Source organism: Heterocephalus glaber, unplaced genomic scaffold (genome assembly GCF_053883595.1).
Source record: "Heterocephalus glaber isolate CG9 unplaced genomic scaffold, H.glaber_assembly_v1.0 deba00001610, whole genome shotgun sequence".
Classification (NCBI taxonomy): domain Eukaryota; kingdom Metazoa; phylum Chordata; class Mammalia; order Rodentia; family Bathyergidae; genus Heterocephalus; species Heterocephalus glaber.
The window spans coordinates 36,355,728-36,372,715 of NW_028258381.1; the positions used below are offsets into that span (position 1 = coordinate 36,355,728).

Here is a 16,988-nt window from a genome sequence, read left to right on the forward strand (position 1 = left end):
GAGGCAAGAGAGTTGCTATGAGACCAAGGCAAGCTTGAGCTACACGGTGAGTTCAAAGGACAGACTGAGCCTCATAGCAAGACCCTGTCTGAAAACAAAAACAAAAACCTCAACTACCATGAAATGGACAACTTGAATAATTTTATAACCACTGAACAAATTGAATTCATAATTCAAAATCTCCTAAGAAAGAAATCTCCAAACCCAGAGGGTTTCATTAGAAAATCATACCCAACATTTAAAGAGAAATTGATACTAGTTTGACATAATTCCTTCCAGAAAATAAAAAAAGAGGCAACATTTCCAAATATTTTATGAGGCCAGTGTTGCCTTGATGCTAAAGCAGATACAGCACAGGGGGAAAAAAAAGGAAACCACAGACCAGTATCTCTCATGAACTTAGATGCCAAATCCTCCATAAAATACCCACCAAGTGAATCCAACAGCATATAAAAAGAATTACACACTGTGACCAAGTGGGATTTATTCCAAGTGCACAACATTTCAAAATCAATCAATGTAATCCAATATATCAACAAGGTAAGATGAAAAACCACACGATCACATCGACTGATATGGTAAAAGGAGGTGAAGAAATCCAATGTGTATTCATGACAAAAACTCTCAACAAACTGAGGATGGAATAGTGGGGATCGACTTTGGCTTGATAAAGAACATCTGCAAAAATATCCTACTTAGTGGTGAAAGGCTAAAGGTCTTACCTCCAAGACGGAGAGCAGGAAAGAATGCCTACTCTCAGCATAGGATAAGGAATTCTAGCCAGTGCAAACAAGGCAAGGAGAGAGATACAAGGTGTACAGATTAGAGAGGAAGAGAGGGCAGAAGGCAGGTGTGGTTACAGAAGAGGAACCCCAAGGAGCTTGGTGGTTGGGGACCCCTTAGCCCTGGATTTGGTGGTGGGGACATAAACCTTCACATGCTACACACTGTACAGAACTAACTGCGCATGTGCATGTGGAGGAGGATAGGTAAAGCTGGTCACTGAATGGTGTCAATGTCAGAATCCTGTTTGTGATGCTAGACAATAGTTTTACGAATGTGAGCACTGAAAAGAACCAGGCAAATATATACGGCCATCTCAATGCTAATTCTTACAGCTGCATGGGAATCTATATCTCTCTCAATAAAAACTTGAGTTCAACATAAAGCAGAAGACATATCAAAGTTAGAGTATGAGAAGAACTTCCAGGATCAATTAATAGCAGCAGCAGGGCTGTTTTTTTAAATCTTGAGGGTGGGGTCAGTGATCTTAAGGGATCAAAAACTGTTCTGTTTTTCCTGGGTGGCAGTGTGAAAGCCAGGCCGCTAAGGTGTGGGAGGGCAGGAGGGTCAAGACAATAGTTTATGTGGAAAGGAAATATGGAGCTCTGGGCAACTCTATGTGGCAGCTAAGTCAGAGCTGCCCACTCTGGGTGAGGCAGACGTGAAGGAATCTGAAGGTCAAAGAGAAGATGCCCATAGCCAGAGAGGACTAGGACAAGAACACAGGGTGGGATGGAAGGGAGCCAGGGAGCTTGGTCTGGGGGACTTTGATCTCTTCTGTGCCATGTTCTGGGATCCTAGGGCCAGGCAGCCAGTGGAGAGGGGAATGGGAGGCTGAGCCAGACCCAGAGCCAGACCCAGAGCTAGAGGGAGCTGGGGAGAGATGAGAGCAGCCTTGTGGAACTTAACAACATACAGCACTGGCTTATTTCTCCATATAAAGGGAAGTACATACTGGTGGTAGACATGAGAAAATACTGAAAAACACAAAGAAAATGTAAAAAACAATTCTGTAAGCATATCACAGAGACAATAACTCTCAACATTATATACAAATGTATTTTGATAAAATTTAGATCTCATATAGTTTTGTAGACTTTTTACTTAACTATATATTTTGATCATTAATCCTCCCAAATTTTTGATCTTCAAAGTTTTACTTTTTAAATGGCTATGAAATATTAATTATATTGTCCACTCTCATTTTTCCAGTCTTTCCCATTTGGGACATTTGAATGGTTTTCAGTTTTTGGAAAAATTACAACTGTAACTACCCTTTCTGTGTATAATCTCTGTGTGTAGCTGCGATTATTTTCTCAGGAAGGCATCACTAGCTGCTGTCTCGAAGAAGCAGCAGTTTCGAACAGACCAGAGGGAGACAGTGCAAAGTTGAAGGCAAGGGGCTCAGGGGTGCCAGGCAGAGAGGTCCCCCAGTAGGGTCAGAAGGAGGGGCAGGGAGGCCGTAATGGTGCGCAAGGAAGGAGGGCCGAGGACTGGAAGTTGACATCTGGGCTTGGCAAGACCACAGGAGTAGCCCCAAGGCAGGACAAGTCCCTCCATCTCTGTTCCCAGAGCTATCTCCTCTGGCCTGGCTCCTGCTATTGCTCATGGCCCCTGTCCCTCAGGTGTGGTTAGGGCCTCAGTGACTGACTCTGGGGGCAGTGAGCAGATGGCAAGCACCCTGGGACACTGGCTTCCTCATGCTGTCTCTGCCCTGGCCCAGTTCTGGACACGGCAGGGCCACTCTGACACCTGACTGAGGGCGAATGGGCTCGCAGGAGGCCAGAGAGAGCAGTACTCACTGTCCTCGTGGGTCCACACAAGCTGCGGTGTGCTCGGGGGCCCGTCCCCTGGTGTGGTGAAGCATAGGACGGACGTGAAGTAAGCGGTGAACTTCTTCAGGTTCGTGATGTATCCGTGGTGGATTCCGTGGAAGTCTGGGGCGATGGTGGCCACAGTGACTGCCTCGGGAACATCGGATGGCCATGCTAGAAGCTGAGATGGGCAGGTGAAGAGAGATCCTTTTAAAGTCCACTTGCTCACTCCAATCTCTATCAGATTTTTATTTTGTAGTAAGTCTTTAAAGAAAGCACAGTCATAATGAAACCTATAAACCCTATACCATGTACTTCAAAAAAGTCCATTTGAAAAGAGATCTCACAGATGATTATATACAAATGCACGTGTATATACACATGCATATATATTTTAAACACATACATATAAATAAATAAAATAATAATATTAACTGCTCTTTGGAGCAATGGACTCCCCTGCAAACCTTCACCCTCCTTCATGCCAGCTTGCTATAGAACTTCTGTTTCTTAACCACAAGGGACAGAGATTACACCGTTTGTTAATTCAGTAGAATCAATCACTTATAATTTATATTAGAGGGCCAGGGATTTAGCTCAGTGGTTTCGCCACCTGCTGTGCAAGCACAAGGACCTGAGTTCGATCCCTGATACCAAAAAATAACCCCAAAAAACAATATATATATAATTTATATTAGATTAGTTTCCTGAAAAGGAATTTAGGACACCAGTTATGATTTTAAAGAAAGAGTACACAAGAATATTCCAAGGAAAGCTGCTTCATGCTTTGGGAACATTAGGAGCCTGTGTGAGCTTTCATTCCTTTGACACCAAACATCTCTCAGGCCAATTAGCTCTGAAAGCTGCCCACTGCAGGACCCACCTGGTGTCCACAGATCATGCTGACTACCCAGCCCTCCCACACTCAAGTGAGCGCTGCTGTCTCGCCAGTCAGACCTGGCAGCAGATTCAAGAGGGCCCAAGCACCTGGGCTGATCAGTATGATTTGCTTTCACAAAAGCTTCTGACTTTGAATACTTCTGAGGGAAAAGGAAAGGCAGGGATGATTTCCAGCTATGTGTGCCTTTCTAGGAGACATTAAATAAGTGTTTTAGTAAGTTGAACACAAATGAGAAAAAAAAAAATGAACCGTGTATCTGGGAAATGATCCCCTCTGAAGCTGAAATCACCAGATTCAAGCACAGGGGATGGAATCCCTTCGCACAAAGGTCTCCCCGAGTGCCCTGGCCCTGTGGGAAGATTAGTGAGTTTGCGGCACCCACACTGAGGGGATTGAAGGGAAAGATAAGTTGCACTTTTCAAGTTGCACCTGATCCCATCTATGAAACAGGTTGTGGTTAAGGTGGATGGTGGGAATATGTGTTTCTAATTTGGTTTTGAGAGGAATCCTGAACCAACTGGTCTCTTCTTTAAACAGAATTCCCCCCTAAAACAGGGAGGGGGAGGAGTGAACCTCCTTGGCTACAAGCCTGTACCCTCTGCTTGGAGCCTGCCTGCACTGTGCCCAGGGAGGCCCCCTCCAGCAGAAGTGGCTTGGACACACGCTGACTCCCAACAGTTCTCCCACTGGCCACTGAGAATGAATGGCCTTTCTCATAAGAAACTGCTCTCTCCTATGTGCATGATCCATTGTCTTGATAACTCATTGTTTGAGTTTCTGAACCAGGAGAGCTGAGGGTAAGACCTTAGATAAATGGTGACCCTACCAAGGCCGTACCACTCTGCATTGGATGCCTGGAGTTCCCAATGGGATGGGAAGGATGGCCTCCCTGCATGACCACTGGATGGTCACAGAGCAGGACAGCCGGCCTGAGGCTCCACGCCAGGCTGGTAGTTACCTTGTATCCCTGGTTGATCCCATTGACGAACTGCTGTGGCGGTGGGTTCCACAGGAACTGGACAGTGGTGGAGTTCACGGCTTCTGCCTGCACGTTCTGCGGGGGCGCAGTGGGTACTGTCCCAAGGGGTCGCAGAAGACAGCAAAACCAATGGCAGGAGGCACCATGGGGAGGAGAGATGCAAGAGAGAGCCACAGCTGTCATTCAGGATCCACAGGCAATTACGGCACCGAGAACAGTGGAGTGTGATGAATGTTTTTGGAAGCTAATAGTGGCATTACGAAGAAAGAGAATCGGGCTCTTTCTTGTTTTCTGTTGAAGAATTCCTTAAGGCACAGGGAGAAAACTGGACTATACCATCTTATTCCACAGATGAGTCTTTCCCACGGATGCAGGACAAAGAGGAAGTAAAAGCTTTCACGGATTCCTTTTTCAATTGCCCACTAGTGGAGATCAAGGCCCAGTTTCATCTAGAAATCACCCCCACCAACACCCCCCCCCCGACATTACATACGACTATTTCAAGGTAAAGTATTCTCTTTTGTAAAGAAACAAACAAAACAAAGCTGTCACCTCCTTCCTATATGTATTGTTGTTTATGCTTCTGGGAGCTAAATTTCTCTTTGCCAACATGGGCAACTAGTTTTGGTTTTTTCACTGTTGCTCTCTGTCTTTCACTGAACAGCTATAGAATGCAATGATATACCTGCCTTCAAGGAATGATGTCCCAGGGGAGATGGAACCATAACAGTAAGCAGGGCAGCAAAGGTGCAGGGAGGAGCAGGTGTCTCTGCTGGGGGAGGGGGGTGGTGGTGGTGGAGGGCTTCATGTAGGCTGTGCCTGGAAGAAGGGCTCAACCTCGGGAGGGTACCAAGCTTGAGAATGGCACTCTTGGCTGAAAATAGTGGGCAAAGCATGGTAATGGGAAGGAACCTGGTAAAGGCAGGAAGTGATCAATATGGCTGGTCAGGGGTGTGGGAGAAAAGGGGCTGAGGGGATAGACGGTCCTCTTTGGGATTCACACAGTGGCTGGTGTTGAATGGGGTGGACAAAGGGAGGTTGAAAGCTTTCTGGAAAAGGCAATGGAGTGACAGGACTAGCTTTCAAGGAGGATGACCTAGTGACCTACAAACAGACTAGACACTGGCCAGACCATTGGACTGTGCAGGGCTGAAGGAACAGTCTTGGCTCTTTAGGTGCTTGTTTCTAAAGTAAGACATGGAAACCCAAAGGATCCTTCAGCTCTAGGCAGAGAAAGGAAGGTAAGGGTCTCACGCTTCATGCTCAGAATGTGGTCCTGTTAAAAAATACATTTCCCACAGCTATCTTCCTCATGCCCCCATCTCATCAGACCAAGATGGAAAACCTGAAAATTCATCATGCTCTCCAGTCTTCTCTTTTCATCTGCTTTTGACCATGGCCACAGAATTCCCCAGGCCAGTGATGGTGAACCTTTTAGAGCTTTCAATGATAGAAACAGTCCACTGTGGCATGTGTGCTGCAGGTTCACTACCACTTCCCTAGACCCTCCCATCACCAAGAAACTTGTAGCACTTCCCTTTCAACACCCAGGCAAAACGTGTGTTGAAGGGACCACAAGGATAGCTATGCCTGGGATCTAGAAAGTTGGACAGAACATCATCTCTACGTAAAAACAAGGAAAAGCTGAAAAACAACAAAGTCATAACTTCGTAGGAGTCTCTAGAGAGCTGAAGCTGAAGGCAGCTGGAGCCTGAAATACTATACGAGGAAAGATGAGAGAGAGAGAGAGAGAGAGAGAGAGAGAGAGAGAGAGAGAGAGAGAGAGAGAGAGAGAGAGAGAACAGTTTCCATGTAAGTGGGTGATGAATTTTTAACTGACATCCTCAACACCTACTGAGTGTGGTTACATAACAGGAGAGAGTCTTTGGGAGCTGCAGACTAGTAAAACAGGTACTTTACATGTAGAAGAACAAAGAAAATGAAGAGTATTTCATTGGAGAATTACACCAAGCATTTGAGGAACAATTAAACCAATTTAAAGTATTACTGATACCAAAAATCAGGAAGACAAATTAAAAATCATACACCAATGTTCCCTGTGAATATGAGCTCAAAAAATCATAACAAAATATTAGAAAAACATATTTAGAAATATGTTAAAATCATAATCTATCCTGATCAAGTTGGAGTTATAAATGCAAGGTGGTCCAACATTGGAATATCAATCAAGGTAAGACATATCATGACTATCTTAGCAAACATGACTATCTCAGCAGGTTTAGAAAAAGCATTTGATAAATTTTAACATCCAATTATGATTTTTTAAAAAAACTCTCTATGTTAGCCGGGTGTAGTGGCACATGCCTGTAATCCTAGAGCTTGGGAGGCTAAGCCAGGAGGAACACTAGGAGTTCAAGGCCAGCCTGGGCTACAAAGTGAGAATCTATCTCAAAAACAAAACAGAACAAAGCAAAATAAAACAGAACAAAACAAAACAATCTCTAAGTAAAGCAGGAATTGAAAGGAATTTCATAAAGTTGATGAAGGACATGTATAAAGCACCTGCCTCTAATATCCTATTTAAGATAAGAGGCTAAACACTGGTCCCCTATGATCAGAGACAAGGAAAAGATGCTTTCCTCACTATTCTTTTTCTGGAAGCACAAATCAGTGTAGTAATGCAGGAAAAGGAAATAAAAGGCCTATAGACCAAAGAGAGGGAAAAACTGCTCTCCATTCACAGACAGTACGATTGTCTCTATAGAAAATTTCTGAGCATCAACCTAATAAAAGCTCCTAGAACTAAGGAACTAAGATCACCAGGCATACAATCAAAGTGTAAAATCAATTATATTTCCAAACACTAGCAATAAATAATTGGAAATTAAAGCTTAAAAATCAGTGTCACTTAAAGTAGCAATGAAAACATGAAATAGATATGAACTTAACAATGTACAAGATCTGCATTCTGAAAACTACAAAGCACTGGTGAAAGAAATGAAAGCCTGGATGCATGGAGTTGGAAGACAACAGTGAAGGGGATCATTTTCCCCAGTGATCTGCACAGCAAACACAATCTCAATCAAAACTGCAGCTGGATAGGTTTTAGGAATTGAAAAGATGATTTTAAAGTTTCTAAGGAAAGGTAAAGTAATCATAATATCCAAAACAATTTTGAAAAACATTGGACAAACTTCATTACATAGTTTAAGGACTATAAACCTATGGTAATTAAAACAGGGTGTTACCCAGTTTGTAATAGCTAAAACTTGGAAACAGCCCAAATGCCCATCAACTGGAGACTGGATAAAGAAGATGTGTTTTTTTAATAAAATGGAGTACTACTCAGCCATAAAGAATGAGAAATTAGAGACATTTATAGCTAAGTGGATGCACATTGAGGCGATACTCTTAAGTGAAATAAATAGGACACACACGTATAAATACCGAATAGTTTCTCTGGTGTGAGAAACTGAAAGTGTAAATAAGGACTAAATGTATAACAGATAATGTGAAATAGGAAGAAAAGGGGCAAAGTGGAAGGAAGTGGGAGGGGTAGGGGAAAGGATAGAAGGGAATGGGATTAATATGAGAAAATGGAAAAATAGGAAGAAAATCTTTGTAAATAGGGAGGAATGGAGGGGTTGAAGGGAGGGCTGGGCAAGGGTGAAAAATAAGAACCAAGAGAGACTATGTAAAGGTGCAAATTTCCAATGATGAATGTCATTATGTTGTATACCTAAAATGTACCAATGATTAGAATGAATAATCGATAATGCAAAATAGGAAGAAAAGGTCCAAAGGGGTAGCGGTAGTGGGAGGGGCAGGGGAAAGGAAAGAAGGGAAAGGAAAAATGCTGAGAAATGGAAAAAATGGAAATAAAGTCTTTGTAAATAGGGAAGGGTGGAGCGCAGGAAGGGTGGAGGGCGTGAAGGGAGGGCCAGGAATGGGGAAAAAATAAGAACCAAGATGCATTATGTAAAGGTACAATTCCCAATGAGAAATGTAATTGTGTTGTATACCTACAATGTACCAATAAAAGAATTTAATAAAAAACAAAACAAAACAGGGTGTTACCGAAAAACATATGGATATGTGGATCAATGATGCAGAATAGAAGCCTGAATTTTCTCCAATATATACGAACTAGTTATAAGTAAAAGCATAAAAGTAGTCTTTTCAACAAATGAAAAACTGGATATCTATATGCAAAAATAAAAAAGAAAGAAAAAGTAGGGGAGAGATCTGAATCTATACCTCATACCACATATGAAATCTAGCTTAAAATGGACTGTAGGCTTAAACATAAAACTATAATTATATAATCTCTGGGAAAAAATAGTTGTGACATTGGATTAGGCCAAAATTTCTCTGATACAACACCAAGGGCACAATGCATAATAGAAAAAAGATTGATAAATCCAACTCTATCAAAATAAGAATTCTTCTCTATGATATGAACTGCTAAGAAAATGAAAATCTGGTCACAGATGGGGAGGCAGTATCTGCAAAAGATGCCCTGTATCCAGTAAGGGACTTTAATTCAAAATATATAAGGAACTTTCAAAATTCAATAATATGAAAATAAAAAAGTCAAAATATGGAATAAAGGATCAAATAATTATTCTATCAAAGGAAATATAATGGCAGGAAATATGAAAGATTCTCACGTGAAAGATCCTCAGGATTGCTGGTCACCGAGGAAAGTAAAATCAGGATATGACATCGCTGATATGCCCATTAGAAGGGCTAAACTGAAACAAGCAAAGTCCAATAACAACCATGTGCTGGTGAAGATGAGAGCAAATGGCACTCACGCTTGCAGGTGGGAACACAAAGTGGTACAGCCACTGGTAGAACAGGTTGGTAGTTTCTTACAAAGCTTACATGTACTAGCCACATGGCCCAGTAATCCTCCTGCTAGACATTTGGCCAAAAGAAGTGACATTTTAAGTTCACACAAAAATCTATACACAATATTTATGGCTACTTTAACAATCCTCCCACATTGCTAACATCCCAAGTGCTTGTCAACTGGTGGATGGAGAAACAGAGTGTGCTACATCCCTGGAGTGGAATACCACTCAGCAACAAAAGGGAACAAATTCCTAACCCACATGATGACCCAGGTGACTCTCAAATGCACTATGCTGTGGTAAGGAGCTGATTCAAAATAATTACATTGGGTTATTCCATGCATTTTATAGTTTGTCAAAGGCAAAATCAGAAGAAGGAAAAGGGTCAGGGTTCGCTGAGGTCTTGGGCAGGGCTGGAAGTGTGAGCACAAAGGGGAAGGATGAGGGATCTGAGTGGCAGAAGTATTCTGTGACTCAACAATGCAGTGATTGTGGACTGAAGATGTCTGTCAAATTTACAGAACTGTACACTATACAGGGTGAATTTTATTGCAGGCAAATCATACTGTTACAGTTGGGCCATGTTACAGTTGTACAGGTTCTCCCTTGGTGGACATGGTGATCTCCTAGGCTTCTGTTATTTTATTTTGTACTCTCTTGGGATAACGGAACCAGGAAAGACTGCTGGGTGCTGTTTAAGGATAGATGGAGGGAAGAGAGTGACTCACTCAGCTCCTTTGTTTCTAAGGTACTACCACCACCACAAATCTCACTTTTAAACAGGGTACAAATTTCATGATACTTTTCCATTGAAAGGTGATGTATATGTTTAAGCTTCTTCAATGTGGGCTCTGTGACTCCTCTGACCAAGGGAATATAACCAAGGCCCTAATAAAGTAGCACTTTTCCCTTTCAGGGAGCAGAAGCAAGTGATGTCACTGGAGAGGAGATGGACATAGTGATCAATGACATAGAAAAGAGTCCAGAAATCACTCTTACACACATCAAATGGTTTTTAATAGAAGCACAAAGAAGAGAATCTTTGCAACAAGTGGTGCTGGAGAAACTGGACATCCTTTCTGGAAGCCTGAACGGCCATGTAGGAAGTGCAAGGATGCTGAATCCACAGTGCTGCAAAGGACAGTCTCCAGGGAGCCTCTGTGCCAACAACATGGGAGCCTTCCACCTCCCTCCCCAACTCAGTGCTCTAGCTGGGGAAAAGAGCCACCTACCTGAGACCTGAACAACCTCCTAAGCTGCCAAGCATGGGACACAATAACATGGTTGCTGCATGAAAGCCTCTAAGTTTCTGGATAGTTTGTTAGCAGTGATAGAGCACCAGGACATGCTCCAGTGAAAGAAATGACACGAAGCGAGGAGGAAGGAGGGAAAGGAGAAAAGGGAAGGGAAGAGAAAAGCATCAGGAGCTACTGTGGAAAGACTAAAATTGTTTTGCTTTTATTCTTAGGCCCCATATTCTCTGAGATTGAAAAATTTGTTCTGTGCTTTGTGACTTCGCTCTAGAATTTCATCAGCCCCAATTACTGGTTGTGGAATAATTCCATAATAGTTTTCCATTACATGTTCTCTGAAATAAAACATGGATCATATGCTAGAAAAGAAGAAGATACATAGCATAATTTAATTAGGAAATACTTGCCTACAGTGTGGAGAGGACAGGTGTATGTTTGCTTTGCTGGCTGCAGGGTACCATGGGGTCAGTTCAGAGTGTTCTTCCTGGCGCTGGGCTTTCTGCCTCCTGGAGGCAGGGCCTCTCTGGGACTCCAAGTTCTCAGGGAGACAGTGCCCCCCACTCTGTGCAGATGGCACTTTGCCTCCCTCATTACCAAAATCACCAGCCCAACTGAGCAGCCTCAGGCCGGTGCCACAGCCTGTGATGCTCTGGCACGTGCTCTCCATCCCCAAGTCACAGATGGATACAGTTTCCGAAGCCTCAGTTCTTTTCTATCACCACCCTGGGCTTTATTCAAAATGTCTCCCATTCTTCTCAGCCCTCTTGGATTGCCAGATCCTGGGCTTCTCTTTGTCCTAATTATTGTCATCAGAAGTGTCTTAGAATTTGTGGACAATGGAATTTAAAATTCCCTCAAGCGAGAAAAGAAGAGCTACAGCCAGTAAATCCTGCCTGACTCGGGTTTCAAATAAAAGAGTGGCGATGGCAGGGAAGGTCTTAATTACAGAGGTTATGTCACCCTGGCCCTCTGAAGGGAAGGCAGGGCTCAACCCCAGCCAGGGTAGCAGGAGGAGGAGGGCTGCCCACCCTCCTACAAGAGCCTCTTTCCGCACAGCCTTCTCCCTGCTGGAAGGGAAGCTGTGGCCTCCTGCTGCTCAGAATAAGATCTTCAGGGACATTTTATCCCTAGGTAATTACCATTTAAAATTGACTCTTGCCTTGCCCCTAAAGGGAGACCTTGAAGCAGCCTGGTAAAGTGACAGGTATTATGTTCTTTTCTGGTTTCAATGTTCACAAAAATCTATTTTCACTATATAACTGCACTGCACAGGCTTGGATCTTAAATTTACCATCGCCCAAACACATTTGACACTGGCTCCATTTGCACAGCCAAGTACAAGGAGCTCTGCTGGGGAGCACCCAGGGCTCTGGGGACCTGACGTTGACAACATGGGAAATGCAAGTGGAAGAGCAACTTTAGACAATGACATTTGATTGGTGATGGAAACTTCTAGGGCCCAGGTGAAACAGTAGCTTCTTCTCCCACCTGAGGATGTGCACAAATATGAGGCATGGCGATACAGCGTGTCCTTATCACTGTGCTTCCATGGGTCATGTGGGCCATGGGAACACTGGTGTCTGTCAGTTTGCATAGCAGAAAACCACTGTTTAGGGCCATTCAAAACCTTATGAGGGTAGAAATTATGTTTGCAAGCTATACTTAGGCATTGCATATTATTAAGTTACGGAAGCCAATCTGCAAAGGGTGCATATCATGTGATTCTAACTAGAAAGTATTTTGGAGAAGGCCAAACTGTGGAGACAGTAATCAGATCAGTGGTTGTCAGGGGATAGGAGCATCAGGGTTGAGCGTGGGAATTTTCGGGGCAGGGATACTGTTTCATGCAGTGCTGTAATGGTGAACACGTGTTATTATACATTTGTCCACACCCACCGAATGCAAAGCACCCAGGCTGAACGCCACAGTGCACAATGGACTCAGGTGGTAAACAGGTGTCAGAGTGTGCTCTCGGACTGTAACCAAGGTTCCTCTCCTGCACGGCACCGACAGTGGGGAGGCACCCCATGCATGTGAAGTCTGAAGTCATACTCAATATTACTGTTCTAAAAAAAAAAGTTTAGTAAACAACTTAACTCTATATGTGACTCACTCTATAAGCTTTATAAAACCAGTAACTGTAATATCTGCTCCAGGAACAAGGAGAATTCACACACCGTACTGTCCCTAAGACCCTGGCCCCACCTGATTGAGCTGAGGTGTTTCCCTTGCAACTTGCTGTCGTGTGTGTGTGTGTGTGTGTGTGTGTGCGTGTGCATGCATGTGTGCTTTTTCAATGTGTGGGGTATTTTTTCCAACTACCTTGGAATATACAGAAGGCATGGATAATTCATCTACGACTATTAGTCAGTACTGGATGAACCCCAATAAACTATGAATGATTTTTAAAATTTTTCTTTTCCTTCCTTTCCTTCTTTTCTTCCTGGCTAGTGATGATGTGAATTCACCAACACAGTGTGTTTGAAGAAATTTCAAAATGAATCTATCTGCCTTTAAAAATTTTAAAATAAGTTTTAAAATAATAATCTCCTTAATTAAATCACTGCAATAAAGAGTAAAATGGATTTATAGCTTTGAATTGACTTTTCAAAGCATTTTAGATTGGAGATGACACAATTTTTTATTTATGAATTTTCTAGAATTGTAATTCTCTAATCAAATAAAAAGAAATAGGTCGATATTGCCTATTTTGTTCACTTCATGCTTCAGTTTTTAAGTTTTTCAATGTGATTTATTTTTGAAACAATCTTAAGAATGTGTGCAAGCAAAACTTTTTTTCTTTTTTTGGTACTGGGGATTGAACTCAGGACCTTGTGCTTGCCAGGCAGGCGAGGTGCCACTGAGCTAAATCCCTAGCCCGAAACTTTTGAAAAATTAACTTCTGAAGACATGAAGCACCACAGTCCACTTTGTGTACTTTATGTTTAAATATAGCAGTATTTCATGTTATTTATGTAAATGTCATTAACACTATTGTATATTTACAGAGACATTTTCTCACTACAATGGACAATTTTTTTGGTGGTACTGAGGATTGAACCCAGGACCTTTGCATCCTTGATTACATCCCCAGCTCTTTTCATTTTGAGGCAGGGTCTCCCTAAATTGTTGATTTGCTCAGGCTGGGTTTCAACTTGTGATTCTCCTGCTTCAGCCTCCCAGATGGTGAACAACATGTTACTGATGGGAAGCATCGGCACACAGAGTCATAGCAGTAAAACTCTTTCTACTTGGAGAACATAAAGAAGATGCTCTCCCTTTCAGATTTGGATCTTCCAATAGCCCCCTCTTCCACAGCCTCAACATTGTATTTAATAGAAAGAAAGCAGATGAAGCAAGGATGCCAGGCAAACTGCACCAGCACCTTTCCTCAAAGCATGGACCTTACACAGAAAAACATGAGGCCCAGTAAAATTGTCTGCAGGTAGGACATGTTTATAACTGTATCCAATCGAGTGCAAGAAGCTAATTACAATGCCCTCCGTTTAGTAGCTAATGCTGCTATTTTTCCTGCATTTGAAGAATCACTCATTTGACCAAGATGCGTGAAAACTGTCAGCACCCGTGTGGGTCCAGTGAAGTGCAGGAAACAAGATGCTGCTTTGGAACTGTGCTGTTTGAAGATGCGTAAGTGACATGCTGCATGACCCAGAGAAAAGACTGTTTGAGAAGACTATTAAATAAAACAAGTTTGTGTTGCAGGTTGATGGACACTGACATCAGTAACGATACTTGGAACAGCATGGGTGGGAATCTCTTGAAAGAAATGGTTCTGTCAAAACTGGTACTCTGAGTACAGATCTTTCATAAAAGCAAAAGCAGGTGGGACTCTGGTGCCTTGGATTTTACTAGACTCGCCATTCTCTTCACATCATTGATTTAACAAGGAACTTGGATCAGTAGACCCCTTCTACATGGGAGACCCTCTCTGCGAAGACAATGGATTTCTTGATTTTCTGCCTTTTCAGATTGAATCTTGCTATAAAGTCTTTATGCAAAGCTTTATGTTAGTGTTGGTATCCAAAACGTACACATTTTTTTCTCTCTTATTTATTCTAAAGCAACTATGTGGCTTGGGCCATGTCGTTTCCAGTGGCTTGTCTAGTGTTGCCCATTCACGGCTTCAGGGTAACACGCTATCCTGAGCTGGCAGTTTCCTTCCAGTTGTTGATCTTTTTCTTCTCTATTTTAGAAACTCTTACTATAGAGCTATTTATCATGGGGCAGGGGGCAATACAAGCTGCAGATACTTGCCATGTATGTTTTCCCTTTGTTTATTGTACTTTGTCTACTCAGAATAATTTTGCTTTTTAAAACTATATAACTATATAAGTAAGTCAATATATAACTATATAAATATAGTCAAATATAAATATAGTCAAATTTATCAATCTTTTCATTTATCACTTCTGAATTTTGCATCATAGAAACATTTTCCCCATTTCCAGGTTATAGAGGCATTTGCTAAAGTTTTCTTCTAGTACTTATGTGTGTTTATATTTTTAATACTGACATCTCTGATCTACTTTTATTTTTGGTACCGGCGATTGAACTCAGGACCTTGCACTTGTGAGGCAGGTGGCGGCACCATTGAGCTTAATCCCCGGCCTCTGATCTACTTTTGAATGCATCCTTGTATATGGATTCAATTTTACATCTTTCCATACAAGTGTCCCTTTATTTCAAGAATCCTAATCCAAGAGTCTAAATTTAGTAATTCAAGATGCCACCTTCATTATATGTTAAATTTTGGCATGTAATGAGTTTCACTTCTGAGTTTCCTGTTCTGGTTCCTGATTTTTCTCTCCATGCACCAATATGACACTGCTTTACTTACAGAGCTTTTGAAGTGTTTTAATACCTGAACCATTAGTCCATCCTTAATACCTTTCTCTCTCAGGGTTCTCCTGTCTATTCTTACTCATTTATTTTGATGAATGAACTTTAAATTCTAGCTCCAGAAAAAAAATCAGATAGTATTTTTATTGGGACCATATGACAATTCTAAGTCAACTAAGGGGCACTGACATCACTGTGGCGTTGAGCTTCCTGTTCAAGGATGTGGTATGTCTACCCACCTGTGCACTTCTACTTCTATGGCCTTCTATGTTTGTAGCTGTCCAGTTCTAGTTATGTTTAGCTGCGATCTCTTTTCTTCTCACTCTATTACAGTGGTAGGATAACTTCTAGCTGTGCTGTTTGCACATATGAAGTCAGTTTTTTTTTTATATGGTGCTGTTGTAACTTGCTTGTTTGAAAAATTCTTTATTGTTCATAGTGTAGTATTATGGTATTTCAGACATCAAGTCTTATTATCTGCAAATGTAATTTGATCACTTCCTTTGCGGGGCTCATGCCTCTAACTGCTTTCTCCTCTCTACCACTCTTAACATTTACATTTCAGCAGTAAAGAAAGGAAGAGGCTGAGTGTGGTAGCTCACACCTGGAATTCTAGCACTCTGGAAGGCTGAGCCAGGAGGGTCACTAATTTAGTCCAGCATAGGCAACTTAGTGAGACCACTGCCTTGAAACAAAAAATAAAAAGAGGGCTGGGGAATGCAGCTGAGTACAAAGACCCTGTGTGTATGTGCATATACATATGTACAGTACATTGGTGTGTGTGCACACGTGTGCTTCTGTACAAACATACGGGGGCCTACTGCTATCTAGCCAGGTCCTTTCTTTGTGCTTATGTAATTAATTTGGGTTCAAAGTTCTTGCTTTCATAGAGTTCAGAGTCTAGTGAGGGAAGCAGACTTTTTTTTTTTTAGTACCAGGGATCAAAGTCGGGACCTTGCACTTGCAAGGCAAGTGGCGGAACCACTGGGCTAAATCCCTGGCCTGAGGGAAGCAGACTTTTATGATTTTATAATGTACGCTACAATGAACATCAGCACAGGTTTCCTTAAAGAGGATCCTACAGAAGAGATAGTTCCTGAGCCAAATCTGCAAGTAGAAATTGCAAGGTAAAAATGCAGTAGGCCGGGTATTGTAACCTGCATATGTACCAATGCCTAGATGCAGACTCAAACATATATACAACCCAACATTTTGGCTTTTTTCCATGAAATAATAACCAGAATTTCAGTATAGAATGCTTCTTCTGTGAAGCTTCGCACAGCCTAAAGATGCAGAAACAGCCATACAGATGATGTCCGAATAGAGCTCTGCAGAAGGTGAAGGAGGACTTGTGCAGCCTGCTGAGTTCCCGGGGGAGGGAGGAACTCCGGTGGGCATCCTGCCACAGCAGCTGCCACCCACACTGTTTCGTAGACACAGTTTTCCTGCTCCTCAAGTCAGCTTGTTGTCAACTTGCTGAACTAAAACCTTTCCTTCTGCAGCTTTTGCCCTTTGATCTCCACAGTGCCTGGGTGAACCATTCTTCCCACACTCACAGCTGCTAGACTGTCCAGAAATCAC

General features: G+C 42.3%; 1 protein-coding gene across 1 annotated transcript in view; it reads right to left on the reverse strand.

Moving 5' to 3' along the window:
* The window catches only part of Sdk1 (sidekick cell adhesion molecule 1), an 827,695-nt gene that overhangs the window by 158,867 nt on the left and 651,840 nt on the right, over positions 1–16,988 (reverse strand). Inside the window, 2 exon segments of the mRNA XM_087195944.1 lie at positions 2,586–2,778; positions 4,457–4,572. Coding sequence (XP_087052070.1) covers positions 2,586–2,778; positions 4,457–4,572 — 309 coding nt within the window.